Source organism: Epargyreus clarus, unplaced genomic scaffold (assembly GCF_041222505.1).
Source record: "Epargyreus clarus isolate Ecla_fem2 unplaced genomic scaffold, WU_Ecla_fem_2.2 ptg000010l, whole genome shotgun sequence".
Lineage (NCBI taxonomy): Eukaryota > Metazoa > Arthropoda > Insecta > Lepidoptera > Hesperiidae > Epargyreus > Epargyreus clarus.
This window is the reverse complement of record NW_027332218.1, coordinates 7,761,559-7,779,781: the sequence shown is the minus strand read 5'-3', so window position 1 is coordinate 7,779,781 and position 18,223 is coordinate 7,761,559. Positions and strand designations below refer to the sequence as shown.

The 18,223-nt window shown below is 34.4% G+C and overlaps 2 protein-coding genes across 3 annotated transcripts; one reads left to right on the top strand and one right to left on the bottom strand.

The window, feature by feature from the left end:
* Nucleotides 1-980: 980 nt before the first annotated feature.
* On the top strand, nt 981-5,439 carry LOC140745478 (inhibitor of growth protein 1). Its single transcript, XM_073077353.1, has 5 exons — nt 981-1,250; nt 1,950-2,156; nt 2,914-3,102; nt 3,933-4,052; nt 4,335-5,439. The coding sequence occupies exons 1-5, from the start codon at nt 1,115-1,117 to the stop codon at nt 4,655-4,657; spliced, it is 975 nt and encodes a 324-aa protein (XP_072933454.1). The 5' UTR covers nt 981-1,114; the 3' UTR covers nt 4,658-5,439.
* Nucleotides 5,440-5,817: 378 nt separating this feature from the next.
* Nucleotides 5,818-15,813, bottom strand: RASSF8 (ras association domain-containing protein 8). Of its 2 annotated transcripts, XM_073077350.1 has the most exons (10): nt 15,554-15,812; nt 14,981-15,091; nt 14,514-14,635; nt 12,205-12,396; nt 11,336-11,573; nt 10,649-10,765; nt 10,066-10,268; nt 7,979-8,093; nt 7,515-7,641; nt 5,818-7,080 (listed from the first exon to the last, which is right to left on the bottom strand). In XM_073077350.1, the coding sequence occupies exons 1-10, from the start codon at nt 15,623-15,625 to the stop codon at nt 6,980-6,982; spliced, it is 1,398 nt and encodes a 465-aa protein (XP_072933451.1). In that variant the 5' UTR covers nt 15,626-15,812; the 3' UTR covers nt 5,818-6,979. The 2 variants fall into 2 exon arrangements, with proteins under 2 accessions (XP_072933451.1, XP_072933452.1); XM_073077351.1 differs by lacking the exon at nt 12,205-12,396 and having other exon boundaries at nt 15,554-15,813.
* Nucleotides 15,814-18,223: the final 2,410 nt, after the last annotated feature.

Genomic DNA, 18,223 nt, shown 5'->3' with positions numbered 1-18,223 from the left:
AGTATGGTAATTGGAAAGTAAGAGTTAGACATTGAGATAGGTAAATACTTATATTCGTCATTCGAATATACAACAAAATGCGTGGATAATTGATATCAAATAAAGAAATAAAACTTTTTGTTCACGAGCGATCTATATTTCATACGGCGATAAAATTAGCATTTGCTAGATTATGACCTAATCCCCCAAGGCCTAAGCACTATTACGATCTAAACTTTATTGATTGTTGGTGAAGACATTTTTTATTCTGAATTGATCAATTCAGTGCATGGGGAAATATTCGGGTGTCCAAGATAAAAACATGACCTTCTTATTCTCGATAAACACCGGTATCTCTGTATTTAAGTCATCCATCATCATCCATCCATCAGCCTTTTGAGGTCCACTGCTGGACATAGGCCTCCCCTAATTGGCGCCACTCCAACCGGTCCCGTGCCCTTTGAAGCCAGCGGTTTCCCGCCGTCTTCTTCAGGTCGTCGGTCCACCTGGTCGGGGGGCGGCCAAAATAATCACCTACACTACATTAAGTAGTAGCGGTATTTAAGTATTATACTCTAATTTATATATAATCTATTTCTATATATTTTTGAGGTCTATAAAATTTCTATAGCTTTAATTTTTAAAAAAATACACAATTTCGTTCAGAAATATTTTGACGTTTGAATAAATAATATTTTTTACGTCATTCATAACATCCTACTAAAAATATTAGAAAAGAAACAGATTTGCTAATTTATCTTTATTATTTTCAGACATACGTACTCGTACCTATTAAATGTAAATTCCAGATAACAGTGTCTTTGTTTGACTAAATTATACAATTATTATTATTTTCGAAATGCATATTATTAAAAATGCTATTATTATTGTACACTTCAATATCGATTTAAATCATTTTAAATTACAATCATGAAATAAATTGTACATAATGGCCTTAAGTTGTCTGTGGATTGTAGCGTCTATGGACAGTTAACGTCATGTCACTGATTTCCGAACGGTCTCTGTCGTTTTGATGCTTGACGGGTGTTTTGTGTAATAACTTGTTATTTGCTTCGAAAGTAGAATACTTGTATTTTCTGAGCGTTATGATAAAAACTGTGTGAAATATTTAACCATGTTAAACCAAACTTCAACGGAGGCGCTGCTTTCGGCGACTTACGTTGAAAATTACCTAGATTGTGTTGAAAATCTTCCGAATGACCTGCAGCGACATTTATCACGTATGCGAGAGCTCGACGTAACTTACAGAGGTAATATTGTTGTTATTTTGTGTTATCTCATTACATGTCATGATCTGTAAACTAAGGTATGATAATGTTATATGCAGTTTTGGTCAAGGCGGCATTTGTTGACGTTTTAACCCAGACGCGAGTGCTACGTCCATATTTCTCCACAACACCAACTCTCCGATGCTATGGCCAAAAATAACACAAATCAATTTCTATTTTTGTTCGTCCCCCACAACCAAATGATTCCATACTTCTTTATTTTCTAGTTTTTACCACAATTGTACAACTAAGGTTAATATTTATAATTTTAAAATCCTATTACTCTATTATTCTGACACAAAAGTGGGACAAGAAGAAGAGAAAAGCCTTTAAGATGTATATGATTCAACTTAATAAGTATTTCATTTAATATTTTTAGTAAGTTCCATATAATTTTTCATGTATGAATTTCTCTCAAGTCATTACTACTTCTTATTAAAAACATTATTGACATTGTTTTATACATCATCTCTTAGAAAAAAAAGGCATATTGAAAATACTACCTAAACATATACATTTTTATTGTCTACAGTCTCTTGATATTAATATCTAAAACCATTATCATACACACTTTTTTAAAACCTTTGTTATTACTTTTACTCAGTACATTAACAAACACCTACACATTTACTAATAAGCAGCATACAGAGGCGATATTCTTAACCCTTTAACCTTCTGCAGAATGCCTCCGTGATGCTGAAACGCACCTAGCGGTATGTATAGGTCCCAATACAGAAGAAAGAAGACGAGGGCGAGCAGCTGTACGTCTCCAAACAGCCCTCGTCGCTGCACAGGAGATCGGAGACGAGAAGCTACAAGTGGTCCAGCTGCTGCAAGATCTTATTGACAACAAACAGAGATCACTGGATGCTGATCACAAAAAATTAGGTAACTATAATTATATATCTCATTTTTATTGTAAAGTATATTATGCTTTACTACAGTGTTTCTCGATTATACATTGTAACCCACTGGAGGATCTTATTTGAGATCACAAGTAAAAGAAGCAACAGAAAAATTTAAAGTTATTTTTACAAAAAAAAATATTTAATGCCTCTTGTAGATACTTCATTGTATAGTTAACTGATACCTAATTCATGATTAATAATAATGTACATATTTGACATTAAAGTTTGTAACATAATAAAATAAAAGTTAAAAACATTTGATATTACAAAGTATATTCACATACACAGGGGAAAAATAAAAAGGCTTATAAATCTTAAAGAAAACTATATTATCATATTTTGAACAAAGAGCTGAGTTTACTTTCATAAATCATAAACTTCTTCAATCAATTCATATTGGAATTTCTTATTACCATTTTCATTGCAATACCGACACAACACCAAAGTGTCAAATTGAAACAGAAAGATCCCTGAAATTATCAAAATGTATGCCTTATAAGAATAAGATTTTAATTTAAATAGCAATACTTACTGTTATAACTTGGTATTACGTTAACACATTTAATTGCAGGAATGAACAACATTTATTACTAGAGACATATTAGTACAAAAGTAAATCAATTCAAATTCAAATCTCGTTTATTCAAAATTGATTCATATAGAATGCTTTGTGAAAGTCAACAAACTACATTACATTAATTAATCACTTCTAACATACATAACACTTACATTGTCAGTTACGTGTCTCGACGTGAACACCAATGGCACAGCAAAGGAAGAACCGACACCGGTATCTGAAACAGCGAGACCGGTAGATAAGGAGCCGAGCGCACCGCAAGTCCAACCGCAGCATGCGCCACCACCCCCGCCACCCGAACGCACCGCGGATAAAGAAAAAGATAAAGGGGAAAGAGATAAATCTGGAGGTACATATTAGATTTTTTTTTTATTTTTCTAGTAGTTTTTTTTTTATAATGTAAGAGTAGCAGACAAGCATGCAGTCCATCTGATGGTAAGTGGCTACTGCCATCAATGGACATCTGTAATCAACCCTAGATTAGATAAGATATTCGTACCTGAGGTCGGCCACAGATGCACCGCTACCCCTGAGGACTAAGCTGGAACGCCTCGGAAAAGTCTGTCTCCCTTACCACGCCCTTCAAACCGGAACACAGCAGCTCCTAACACTGCTGTTATTAGGTAGAAATAGGTGTGGCAGTGGTGCCGCAGGAGTCGAACCACAAAGGGTTCTACCACCTTCAAAGTAGTAAATGAGCATACAGTCCTGTGATTAGTCATAAACGCCCATGGTCATCTATAATCAATGCAGATAGAATCAGAGTGTTTCCTGTGTTCCAACACAGATGTTGCTACCCCTAGGACGAATTTGAATTGCCACACATAAGTGTATTTCCCTTATTTTACCACTAAATTACTCGGTATATCTTTGCTTCCTAGTATATGAACATGGTACATGTTCATGCAGTGTTCTTCAGGAATATTATGCATTATAGTAAGACACAATACTATTTCGCTCTGCTCGGTATGTGTTCAACTCTTTCTTTTAACAATCCAGTTGTGCACAAAAATATAACATCACTGTTTCGCTATGCAAGTCTTATAGAAAATAAGATGAGTGGAACAGCATTAACTAAATTTGTGGTAAATATTTGTTAGTTAAAATAGTCTCCCTACTTATTCATAAATTCAAAAAGATTTTTTTATACTCACAATTTTAATCTTATTTTGATAATAGGAGAACGCTGGTCGAAACGCGCTCGTCGATCACGAACGACTACAAATGCGGCTACAGATGGAGCAGACTCCAGCGAGCGAGATAGCGAGAGACACACACACAACACTACCCACAAGAAAGGTTATTTTTTTATATCATTTTATGGTCATACATGAAAAATGAGTACGGTAAATCTCTTTATGCAACAACGAGACATTTTATTACAAAGTAATTTATTTGAAGCCCAATTTCTCCATGGGTTTTAAATTTTATATCTGGATTATATGGAAATGTCTGAACCAATTTTATTTAATAGAATTAAAATACAAAACTTCTCATTATATTAAATAATTAAAAAAAACAAAAACGTTATATTAAGTTGTCTAATATTTCTCTGTAATACAAATGTATGTTTTTATGCAGGTATAGGAAAGAAGAAAAAACGCAAAGCGCGACAAGCAGCGCAGCGCTCGGAGACGCCGCCCGAAGAGACAGACCCTATCGACCCCGACGAGCCGCGCTATTGCCTCTGCGACCAGATCTCCTTCGGCGAAATGATCCTATGTGACAACGACCTATGCCCCATCGAATGGTTCCATTTCTCCTGCGTATCACTCACCACCAAACCTAAAGGAAAATGGTTCTGTCCGAAGTGCCGCGGCGACAGACCAAACGTGATGAAACCTAAAGGACAGTTTCTAAAAGAACTCGAACGGTATAATAGGGAGAAGGAGGAGAAAGCATAGTGACTAAAGCGTGAAAGTGAGGTGACATGGTCCTATGTTAGATGCCTTGGGATTGTGATAGTGCGTATGGTGTGGGAATGGGGTTGATTTGTGATTTTGGACCGATGGCAATAATTATTTGAATGATTGACGATTAACAATTGCATGTTGTCCGATTTTATAATTTTACTTTTGATTTTAAAGATTTTTTTCACTAAATCATTACATGAAGATATAAGATTAAAGTCAATTTTGGTTGTATTGATTAATTTAAGAATAAGGGGAGAATATTTTTTGTTTACTTAAATTGTTTTTGAAAAAGTCATTGATTGACATTGCCTTCGCTCTTCAATCTCATCTGATCGTTTATATGAGCCAGGAGTACCAGTAAAGAGCATTTGTATGAGCCAGTCACCCATTTTTGCCACAACTAAGTGAAGCTTGCATATTAAGCATATTTAAATGTGATTACAATTATATGGATATAATATTTTATTAACAGTTTTGTAACAGAGTTTCCTGTTACAAATGTTGTCACTTAAGAATCTCCATGAACGGACAGAGTAAAATGGGGACTGTTGTGATTAAATCTGTTTTTATTAAATGTTCTTTATTGATAAGTAATGTATATATGATATGATTGTATATTTCTCTTGTGGTAAAGAACAGAGATTTTAATAACGAGAAGTACAGCGTTGGACTGACGCATTTATAATACTTATGTGTAGAAAAATGTTTTCTATAATAAAAAATAATATCGACAGATTTAATTTCGTCATTTTGAATAAATAAGGTTTAACAGATTGATTTCTTTCACTAAACAATGCCTTTAAAGTTAAAACAATACTTCTTTCCAAATTCATTTATTTGATATATGAATATACACAAAATCACCTATTAGTAACCATGCAATAAACCAAACATATTATATACATCTAGATTCTTCGTCAGAGGCCAAATGAGATAATTGTGTAGTATCTACCAAAATACAAGGGATGGAAAAATCAATTTATCCTTGCCGTCATCATCCCACTAGTAACCCACAGCTGGGCACAGGTCTCTCAGAGTGAGACGAGTTTAGGCCATAGTCCACAACAGTTGAAAAGTCTCAATTAGTAGACTTCACACACCTTTGAGATTTTCTCTTTTCTTTAAAATCAATAGATGCCAACATTTTTATCCCCAAATATTTTTATACAGCTTACCCAAGCCCTCTGCTTCATCTAAATGTATAAAATATCTTTGTAATAAACTAATACAGTTTATAAATAGTTAAATTTCTTCATAATAAAAATTCTATTATGTTTGATTACATTATTAAAATTGATTCATTTAACTTGCCATAGTTCTATTAAATGTATCTAAACATTGAGATTATAATATTGGTTTTTATAATATATTGCAATGGCTTATATTTCCGACTAGATTATTATTATCAATAAAATTACTTCTATATTGCAAATTTATCATAAAATAATTTGTATGTATTACATTATGTCATATGGAATTGCTTAAGAAACAATAATAATTTCAAATTCACAAAACAGTTATAAGTGGATAGGATTACATCTGATGGCACTTTTTTTAATCAAAAATTTTAAATAATCGTAATTCGTTTTTAACCATAATTATAAGAATTAAGGAACAAAGGGGTTCCATATTGGAGTTTGTAGGAAAACTGGCATATACTACAAGACGCCATTTTAATTATTTTTCAATGCAACGGTGGATAGTGAAACCTGTATATATAGGTATAGACCATAATATAAACAAACAAAAAATGTTAGCAATACACAAAACTTGTAGTAAAGTGATAATTTACACTAGGTGAATATTGCTAACATTTTTTGTTCATTTAGGTGTCTTTTATTTATATAAGAGGATCATAGTGCGCTGCAACTTTAAAAATACAAATAAAATGGCGACAATGAGCTATTCTCTCCCCTTCACAAAAACATTTAAATTTTGTTTTGTATAGTTAAAATCGAATACACATTTAAATGCACATATTATAAGGCAAGAATCAATAATACTATGATAGAGATTAACATAAAAATGCTTTGAATAAACAGATCCACTAAGTAGGAAACCTATAACATTGTAAATGGGATGTTATAAGTAATAATTTGTGACATTAATTTAAATATGACACTAAATTGAACACAAAAATAATAAATACACCACTAAAATAATCATACGACATACTGAAGTCTTAACCTAGGTGCTAAAACATTCACACAAACTTTAATATTATTAAATAAAATGTTTAAAAGTCATCCACGCGTATAAGAGAAGAAACTCCCTAATAAATGGCCATAAATAATGTTTATTATATTTATTTAGTTATACCCATACGCCGTGTGGATTTTTGTTCGTGGGCGCAGCGTTTTCCAACTGCCGCGGTGAACCTATTATCCTACGTGCACTACCCGCCTTGCATAACCCTGAAAAAAATCAATACCATTTAATCTCTTCTTCATTCATTTAGAACAGCAAAAACACAAAGATACAAATACATTTATAGAAACTGTAATTTAAAATTTGTTATATATTTACAAAATTATATATTGTTGTAAACAGTTAGGTAAATGTGTTCCCTACAACGCTAAAACTGTTTCTTTTATAATTTGTGATATCATAAGCCACCGCCTTGTCGCCATCAACCCATTATTGTCTCACTGCTGGGCTGGAGCCCACCACACTGAACAAATGCGAATTTGTACACTTCACACATTTTTTTAAGAACTCATGGGCACACTGTTTCTCAACACAGATTTTCTTCACTACTAAAGATATTGATAATAATTTTCTAATACGTAATTCACATCGGTTGCAAGGTGTTTCTATTGCATAAAAGATATATTAAGTAAATTCTTACCATCGAGAGGATGTCGTAGCTCATCCACGCTGCCAGTCAAACTCTGCAAGTTGGCTTCTTTCATCTCCTGCACCAAACGCTCCACTTGACGCTTCTTTTCCATTATCGCATTTTCTAGCACTCCAACCTGTAGGAGAGTAGGTTTTAATTTTAACAAAATTTAGATAATTTTCATTAAAATTAAATATCAATATCAACTAAATCCTCATTTATGTATCACAAAATGGATCTCTTTATCTGTAATGCACAGCTAGTTGCAATAACAATCCCAGAATTGTCCTATGGTTCTTTAGTGGACTGTTTAAGTGTCCTACGTAAAATGAATGGGTGGTCCCATACAAAGCAATTTCTTACCCAGAATTATTACAAAGATTGCAAAGGATTTAGGCCCTTTACCGAAATAGTAGAAGAAATTTTATTTAATCTATAAAAAAAAGTATTTAAATAATGACACCAATACGAACCTCTCGCTTCAAGTTCTCCGCTGTTAAGTGGTTGATTTCGGTGGCGTGTTTCGCTTGTTGGATCTGAGTCTGCAGGTTTTCCATTTCAGCGAGCATTGAACGCTCCAATGCTTGCCTGAAATGTTAAAAATTCGTTTTGTTGCACTATAAACATGTCAATCTAACTGTAATAGATACAAAACTGCTTGATAAAACATTATTACTTCACAAGTACCTATAGATTGTTACCTATACAGTATTGTTATTTTATTTGTCTCATTAATCTCAAACAGAATAAGGCCCCGGGATACGATCTAATTACTGCAAAGATACTGCGTGAACTACCCGAAATAGCAATACGCTTTCTGACGCTCCTATTCAACTGCATAATGACCAGAGGTATCTTCCCTCCGCAATGGAAAGTAGCTGAAATTAAAATGATTCTTAAACCTGGTAAAGCACCTGAAGATACATCTTCCTACAGACCGATCAGCTTACTGCCTATCCTGTCAAAAGTAATGGAAATACTTTTTCTAAAGCGACTAAACACCGTAATCATACAAAATAAGATCATACCCGACCACCAATTTGGCTTCAGAAAAAAACATGGGACTATTGAACAGGTACATAGACTAGTAGAAGAAATACACAAGGGTTTCGAAAATAAGAAATATTGCTGTGCAGCATTTCTCGACATATCACAGGCCTTTGATAAAGTCTGGCACACAGGTTTATTGTACAAAATAAAAAAACACCTCCCAATAAACTATTACATTTCACTAAAATCGTATCTGTCTGACAGATTTTTTTACGTCAAGCAGGGTGAACAAATATCCAAACTGCACAGAGCCCATGCGGGGGTACCACAAGGAAGTGTGCTTGGCCCCATCCTATACCTAATCTTCACTGCAGACTTACCAACAACAGATGGCGTCGTAATAGGTACTTTTGCCGATGACACCGCGGCCTTAACTGCCCATGATGAACCAGCACAAGCAAGTAACATGTTACAGCGCTCTCTAAACAGCATCACAGATTGGCTAACTACCTGGCGGATAAAAGCAAACGAAACAAAGTCAGTTCAGGTAACCTTTACAACGCGACGCGAAACGTGTCCCCCCGTGAAGCTCAACGGAGTACAAATACCCCAAGCACATGAAGTCAAATACCTTGGACTTTATCTTGATCGCCGTCTCACCTGGAGGAAACACATCTTCACCAAGCGAAAAGCACTGGGAATCCAATTGAGGAAAATGTATTGGATGCTTGGAAAAAAGTCACAGCTGTTAATGGAAAACAAACTCCTAATATACAAGTGTATCCTTAAACCAATCTGGACTTACGGAATCCAACTCTGGGGCACAGCCGCCAACGCCAACCTTGAAATACTCCAGAGGTTTCAGTCTAAAATGCTAAGGATCATTACAGACGCTCCATGGTTTATAACAAACCAACAATTACACCACGACCTTCAAATCAGAACAGTCCAAGAAGAGATCAAGCACTCAATGAAATCCTACAGGAATAGAATAGAAAACCATCCAAATAGACTGACTAAACACTTAATGAATAACACCTCAACATTCAAAAGGCTGAAAAGAAAGTCCCCTAGAGATTTGTAGGGAATGATAAACACAAGGGGCGTATGTCGCTGGACTGACTGCCCCCCAAGTCAAACATATAAATTCGTAACCCTATGCTGAATGTTCACAAGAAACAGATCGCATAAAGAACATAAGTAAAAAAAAAAAAAAAAAAAAAATAATCTCAAACAATACACTAGCAGCAGCTCTGGTAAGAGAAGCATACTTTTTCGAGGCATTTCAGCGAAGTCCTCAGGAGTCTGTGGCCTGCTTCAGCAAGGAGTCTAATCTTATCTGAGTTTGATTATAGATATTCATGAGCGACTGTAACACTGCATGCTCATCTACTACTCCTATATTATTAAAAAAATATACCACCGCCACAAAGTGGGGGTATATATGGCGATTGTACTGTCGAGGTCTATAAATAAATTATTTTTGTTTTTTCTTTCTTTCTTTAAATTCTTCTTTCTTTAAATCCACTTTACTTACTTACTTACCATTTTTAAAAATCAAAAAACTTACCTATTCTCCTGTTGCCGGCTGTTCAAAATCCTCTGCTCGTTGTGTATGTCCTCCATCAGCTTTCGTATCTTGTTCTTGCACTGCAACAGTTCCGTCTCGCAGTTGGCTAACTTCGAACGCACCAACACTATCTCCGAACGCAGCGTTTTTTCGTTTTGCTTCACGATTTCGCTTTCTTCTTCTATGTATGTAAGTGCTTGCACCTGAAAATAATACAAATTTTTAAAATGAAATGAAATGAAATTCCAAAAGAATTTCTCATGTAACATACGGATTTTCTGGTATGACATTAGTCAAAAAGTTCTTATGTGTCGCTCATAGTAGTTACGACTATGGCATGTTTATGCGAGCAAGCCTGAATGCAGGTTCTGCCCTCATATATGCCAACAAAATCAAAAACATTTTTTTAATATTAGAGGCTCAATTTTTATCATGTCCTATGTCAATGCGGCAAAATATTCATGCTTTTTAATTTCAACCCAACTTATCACCATATGATTAATCATAATCAATATTTACTTTACAGTAACTCTTTGATTATTAATGCAAAGTTGCTATTTAGATTATTTAGAGTACAACTAACTTGTTCGGTGCTAATTCTGAGCTGATTATCGGCAGAACTGATCTGTTGCTGCAACAACTCCACTTGCCTCTCCTGCTCACGACCCTTATTCTCCCAGTAACCAATCTCAGCATCATACTGAAAATTAATAATTACATGCCTGGTTTAACGAAATAGGCTTTTAAATATTAAAGATGGGTATTAATATGGTAGAAATCATATGTGTTAGATGATTTTTAAATGCCTGCAAGGCATTCTGGTGATGCTAAGATTTAATATAATAACTTCTTATGAGTAGTTCTGTTAATGAGCAAATGAGGGGAACAATGAACCATTTCATTTACACAAAACATCTACAACTGCAAAATTCCCTGACCTTTAGTCGCTGAATTAGTACTTTTGTCAAATTCTTGTAAACAGAACATATCTAATAACTGTAATCTGTTATAGTCCGCGTAAAACTGCTAGTCCGCACTGAATATAGAAATGAATCGCGTCGCGATACCAAATTGTATGACTACACCTGTTCGCAACTACTTCTGAGCGGACTAGCAGTTTGGCGCGAACTATACTAAATAGCCGTGGCGGCTACGTAATCACACATAACTGTGGTCTTATGAATTTTAAAATAAAACGGTTATTCTGCGTTAAGAGGCCGAAGAGAAAAGTTGCATCAGTTCTCTTTAAAGTCTATATTGTCTATCTCACCTTAATAAGATCCACCTGTTGACTGGACAGCTTCTCCCGCTGGTAGTTGACGAGAGACACCAGCTCCCTGTATTGACTATTATAACTAACTGCCTCCGGACTCCTGCTGTCTGGGCTCTCATCCGTCAAATTCACTGGCGACATGTGCGCAGACCTATTGTTCCTTGTTGTGCGGTTTGGAGACTTCCTTAAAGCTTGGCTAGGCGGTGGCGGAGAGCGGTATGGGGGAGGGGGCTCTCTAAAAATTGAAGACAAAAGTTACTTAAAAGTAAACTTTTAGTTTTTTTTTTTTCGCATGTATAAAGTACCGAATGAGAAATTAGGTACTTTATATTTATTACAATCTTGCCTACTATAAGACTAATGAGTAATTTTACGCTAATTTAAACTGCTAAATAATCATATAATGAAGGCGGTGTCCTCTGTCTGACACTGCACTTCTTTGTCTTATTACATAAGTATTTAATATTTCACTTAAAGTAAGTGAAAGCTTTTAATGTCAAATCACAAATCCATACATGAATGCAATTTGTGTTAATCTAACTGATTCATGCTAGAAATAAGAGTGAATGCGATGTTCTTTTCTTGAGCAAGCAGCTGGTATGGTTTGTTTGGACCATACTGGTCCTACTAACTTTTAGCATCTTTATTATTCTACTTTCATGATTTATAATTTCTAAGATAAAATGGAAATCATCTGTAACTTAGCATTACAGCATGGTAACCTTTGTGGGATGAGTAGTCTATTGGGACGTAAGAAATCAGTAATTTATCCCTTATAACAATTTGTAATGTCTATAATATAGACACTTAATAGTAAAGGAAAATAAAAACAAAATTAGTTTTAATTGTATTTAGTTAATTATTACCTGTAAGGTGGGACATCTTTTAACATAGGACTATCGGATTCAGGCGTTTTGGCTTGCTGCACTCCCTTCACCACTCCGACGGGGTTCCCGGGGGAGGTGTTATTTACATTATTATTAAAGGTTGGGGTGGTATTCATTCTATTTGGTGAGCTTTGATTATCTGCTACGTTAGGACTTGATGTGTTATGACCCCTAAGGAAATAGAAAATGGTATGAGATGGAGAAAAAATATGTGACAGTGAATACATTTACAATTTTCACGTTTTAATGTAAGATAACTCCGATTTCATCTGAAATAGTTAAATGTATTTTAAGGATATTATTTTGTTAGGCCAACTATTACTATTTTCATAGTTGTTGTTGAATGTGTGTTAGGCACAGATCTCCTTTAAGATTGACACATATATTAGTCACAGCTTGGAAGATTTCACAACTATTTAAGATTTTTTTTAAAGAACTCTTGAGCGTGTAGGTCTCACAATGCTTTTGTTTACTGTTAAAGCATGTGATAATTATTTGTTTTATATTAGTGGTTTACATAAAATTATAGGTTGAAAATCATTAAACTTTTATTAAGTTAATAAACGCAGGGGTATATAAAACATGAGTATAGTCCATGTAAAACTGCTCTCTCTGAATATAGAAATGAATCGAATTGCCATAGCAAATTGTATGACTACACCTGCTCACAACAACTTCAGTGCGGACTAGCAGTTTGGCACGAACTGTATCAATAGTAAATTTAAAGTCAATGACACAATACAAAATTTGTAAAGATATGACAATTAACCTCAAAAAAATTATTAGTTGACATTCACCTAAATAATTCTAATAGGTTTAATTAAAGCTTTATAGGGAATATGCATGTGATTTAGATTTGCTTGTTATTTTTTTCCTCGGTACATTACGGTCCTGAAATTACATCTAAACCATTATTTTTTCTTTATTTCGTGTTAAATTGTTTAAAACTTTATTCAAAAATCGTAAATTATGCGCGCGAAATTCAAATTTGCAAAACGCATTCCCATTGGTCGAATCAAAAAATGACGTCACATAGCGTGTTACGATGTTTATCGGCGTCGATATTCAAACTGTTTGAGAGAAAAATTGTTTTTGTCTATATTCCTACAGTGTTATTTATTACCTAGTGCGATTTTTCTAGATAGTATTATTAGGAATAATCAAGAACAATGATTGAAAGTAGTTTTGTCAAAGCACAATCGGACTATTTACCTAAAATATGCAAAATGAATAAACTGTTTTTTATGCATAGGTCAATTCGGAAATATTTAACTGATCATAACTTATTATGTTAATATTATTTTTTTATAATATAGCAGACGAGCATACAGTCCGCCCATGGACATCTGTAATCAACCCCAGATAGGATTAGATATTCTCACCTAAGGTCGGCCACAGATGCGCCGCTACCCCTGAGGACTAAGCTGGAACGCCTCGAAAAAGTCTGTCTCCTACCACACCCTTCAATCCGGAACACACTGCTGTTATTACGTAGAAATAGGTGTGGCGGTGGTGCCTCTGGAGTCGAACCACAAAGGGTTCTACCACCTTCAACCTATCACCTATCTTCACCTATTTTTATAATATTAAAATAGATTATAATGCATTGTGTGTGTTTCAAATGATAGTGTTTGTTGTAGAAGTCGATAAGTACCTAACGAAGTAGATGATCAATGCAATATTTTAAAATCATTTACCTAAAATTATTGTTTGTTTCAGTAAATACAAATGTTAATGCGATTTTGGAGATACTATATCTGTTTCCTATAATCTTGCACCACATTTTTCGTATTTTCGCATCTTTTACAAAAGAAAAAAACACTATAATGTATTTATGGTACTGGTTTTGCACAATAACTCTAGGAAATATTTATAAAGTGGTTATTTAGCCTTTCCCATGATGTAAATAGCGATGAAACCTGAAAACGTTTAATAATACCTTTATGTGCATACAGTTATCATCAACATTAATACAAATCATGCTACGTGACGTCATTCAAAGAGCGCGTAAAATGGCGGCGTTCAAATGTGTCAAATTTTATTGATACTTTAAATAATTTTTAAAAAAATATTTCAAACACTAATAAAATTGTTTATATTCTTTACTATGTTAAAACGATGTGATAAGTGGTTTAAAATAATAAAATAAAAATGTGCATATTCCCTATTGTCACATACATAGTTTTTGCTCTTCAATTGGTGCCTATTTTATTTGTCAGTAGCCAAATATAATCATCATTAAATAAATAGTTATTTCTGTAGTTATACATAAAAGAAGTGATACATACCCATTTCCTATTGGTGATCTAGAGTTGTTAGTATGTTGTGGTGGTTTTTGGTTGTTGCTAGGATCTGATCTCCTCAATATAAACTGGATGTCATTAGAATACTCTCCCCATTTCATAAGAATCTGTAATAATTGTGGACATAATATTAGTATTATAAATTTGTACTAAAACAAAAAAAACATAAATGTGACTGTAAGAGCCTTTCGTGTCACTCTTCATATGCATGTGTGCGTGCATTAACACAAACTCTTGGGACCATATCTGCATGCACACACAGTCACATGATAGGAAGAAGATCCTATACATTACATATTTCATTGTAACACACATCAATTTGTATCGTTAATATAAATAACAAGGTAATTAAACAAACATTTAAATATGTTACATTTATCCAAACATATATGACCTTTTAAATATTAACAAGATTTACATCTATATAACTACAATACAATACAATATACAACCTTTAAGGGGAACTCCTGTGGAGCTAAGAGTCTTTCATTGTTCCTCCACCTTTCTATCAAGGTAAATCTGCCCACTTTGCCTGTGGCATGGGCCAAGGCGAAAACTACATCCTGTAAACATAGATATAAGTAAAGATTCAATTTTAATACAATCATATTTTATTCTTACATTTTATTAAATTCATAAACAAATATTCATTAACTATGTAATATTTATGTACTGATATTATTCATTCTTCTATATCTGAAATATAATACTCTATTGTTAAAAATTGATAATGGATTAAAGAACCTCCTCCTATTCTTTGCTACTATTAACATTATTTTGTTTAACAATCAAAGTAGCAAGAACAATTTGACACCAAATTTCTAAGATATTTCGTCAAAATTAGGAATCGTTTGAAAAACTACACTTATCTATTTTTACACTACTACTTCCACTAATTGGTTTACATTGACATTGATAATGTTGAGTATTAGGTACAAAGCAAAACTAGGATTGGTGGTGAAAATTAGAAAGCTAGACCTTTAGTTCATTGTATGTAATGATGAGAAGAGAATTATTTCACTGACCTGACAAGTGGTGGTCTCTGTCACCCCACAAACAATCCTTTGTATTCCCTCGACCCAGACCTTCAGCTCCATTAATTTATGACAATTCACTACACCAATTATTCATTCACACATTTAGGACACCATTATAGACCTCATTAATCAGTCTCCGACGTTTTTAACACACAAATTAGGCTAAAATGCGAAACAAACATTCCAAAAACAATAGAAAAATAAAGTGGGTTATGAGAAAAATCGTTCGGAAACTCCAATGTTATTTGTAACTGACAGCAGTACGCACACGTTCAAAAACTTCAATGTTAGGTTGACAATCATGATGTTATGCATTATAATAATCGAATACTTTTGATTATAGAAAATGTAGGCCCTGTTACCCAGATAAAATGCCCTCCGTTTGATAAATACATACCACTAAATACCACGAAATTGCCCTCCATTAATATTAACATAGAGGCTCCATGTTATTATTAAATCGCAAAAATGTTTTGTTTACTAAGCTAAGCACAGGTCGAATAATTCGATTTTCAAATCATTATCAAAACAATATAAAGAAGAAAATATTGTCAATCATAATCATATCATAATAATAACGAAATATTGTCAGTATCGCATATTATTGTATAAGAAATTTATACCAAGGCACAGCCGTGCCTTTAGATTTTCAGGCCATTGTAGCATTTGTTTTATCGCACGTATTATATTTAAATAAAAAATGGCTCAAGAAGACGACGAAGAGGCAAGTATCTTTATCGTTGTTCACTGAATCGTGTTGATCTCATTCGTTGTTTTCGATTATGAATAGCGCTCATAAACAATCTATGTCACTCAATAGTTTAACAAACTATCTCGATAAACCTGATATTTTGCCTCCATACGATAATGTGCAGTACAAAAAATAGGTCTGTGATAAGAAAAAAGTATTCTTATATAAAATCTGCGAATAATAAATATTAAATATATTACCTACAAAAAATCGTAATTTGAAGAATTTTGCCGCCCCAAAAAATATGCCTTCCGAATAATCTCCTCTTCGCCCTTGAAAACGCTCAGGCTCTGAATAAATACCAGTTTTTGTATTTTTTTCTCGATAAATTTATATCTCGTTTTTTTATACAAAACATTAATTTAAATATACAATTATACAGGACGTAACATTTAATGTTGAAGAAGTGCAAAAGATAGTAAGAGATAACATTGAACTTTGTCTCGGAGGTAACATCTACAGCCACACCCGAACTCCGCAGTGGATTACAGTTATTACCGAAAAGACGATAGCAAGACTTAATAAATTAAACAAGCCATTCAAATACATAAGTAATTATTTTTTACTTAACGTCGTTAAATATAGTATACTTTTACTTCCATCCATCCATCCATCAGCCTTTAATAATCCACTGCTGGACATAGGCCTCCCCTAATCTACGCCACTCCGACCGGTCTTGAGCAATCTGGATCCAGCGGTTACCCGCCGTCCGCTTCAGGTCATCAGTCCAACTGGTCGGGGGGCGTCCTGTACTCCTTTTGCCGAGACGTGGTCTCCATTCGAGGACCTTCCTACCCCATCGGTTTTCTGTCCTACGAACTATGTGGCCAGCCCATTGCCACTTCAGCTTGCTTATTTTGAGAGCTATGTCGGTAACTTTCGTTCTCCTACGGATTTCCTTGTTACGGATTTTGTCGCGTAGGGAAATCCCGAGCATAGCTCACTCCATAGCTCGCTGAGCGACTTTGAGTCTTCGTATAGGGCTCACAGTGAAAGACCACGTCTCGGCACCGTTACTTTTACTTAGCTACTGTATGTATAACATCTATGCTTAGAACTTTCAAGTTCAAATCATCAAATGCACTTAACCGCCTCCTGTACTGCGGTTAGGCCAGAGTATGTTACAGTCGCGAAATCTATTCAGTTATTTATCAGAGTGCCGAATCAAAGTACTTTTTCGTTTACAGTGTTACTATATTTATGGTACATAGCCATCAGCGAAAAAAAGGATTTATAGCTCGCGCCAAACTGATTGTCCGCTCTGAATTTTTTGCGCTCAACTACAAGCATATATTCCGTAGCAACGTAAGGGCATACTAACGCAGCTAGGTACGTAGCTGCGTTAGTATGCCCTTACGTTGTTAATGGGCGAGAGCAGGCAGAGTACGGGTACCGGGAAGGGCCCCGTTTTCGACCCGCTAATATGTACAATTTGCTATTAGACGCGACTCAGAGCGGACTAGCAATTTGGCGCGGACTATACCAAAAAATATAATAACCTATCTACATAGAACATCTTTTTCTTATAATCATTATTTTTATAAAAATATTATTTTTCCCATTATAGTGAGAATGACTGTGACTCAGAAGAACGGCTCGGGACTTCATACTGCAGCTGCATATTTCTGGGACATCGCAACAGACGGTACCTGTACCGTGCGCTGGGAAAATAAGTACATGTATTGTATAGTGAATATATGGGCAATGGCTCTACAGGTATGATAAATAAAATTTTAGAAACTATTTTTGTTTTCATTTCTCTTGTTAAAATGGTATATTATAATTCATTGATAACGAGGTTACGAAAAACTGCAATAATGCAAAAAACTTTATATTCTAGGTAACGTTTTAAATTTTGGACATTTCCATATTTTATTCCGTCTAAGGCGAAAACACAATCCACGACA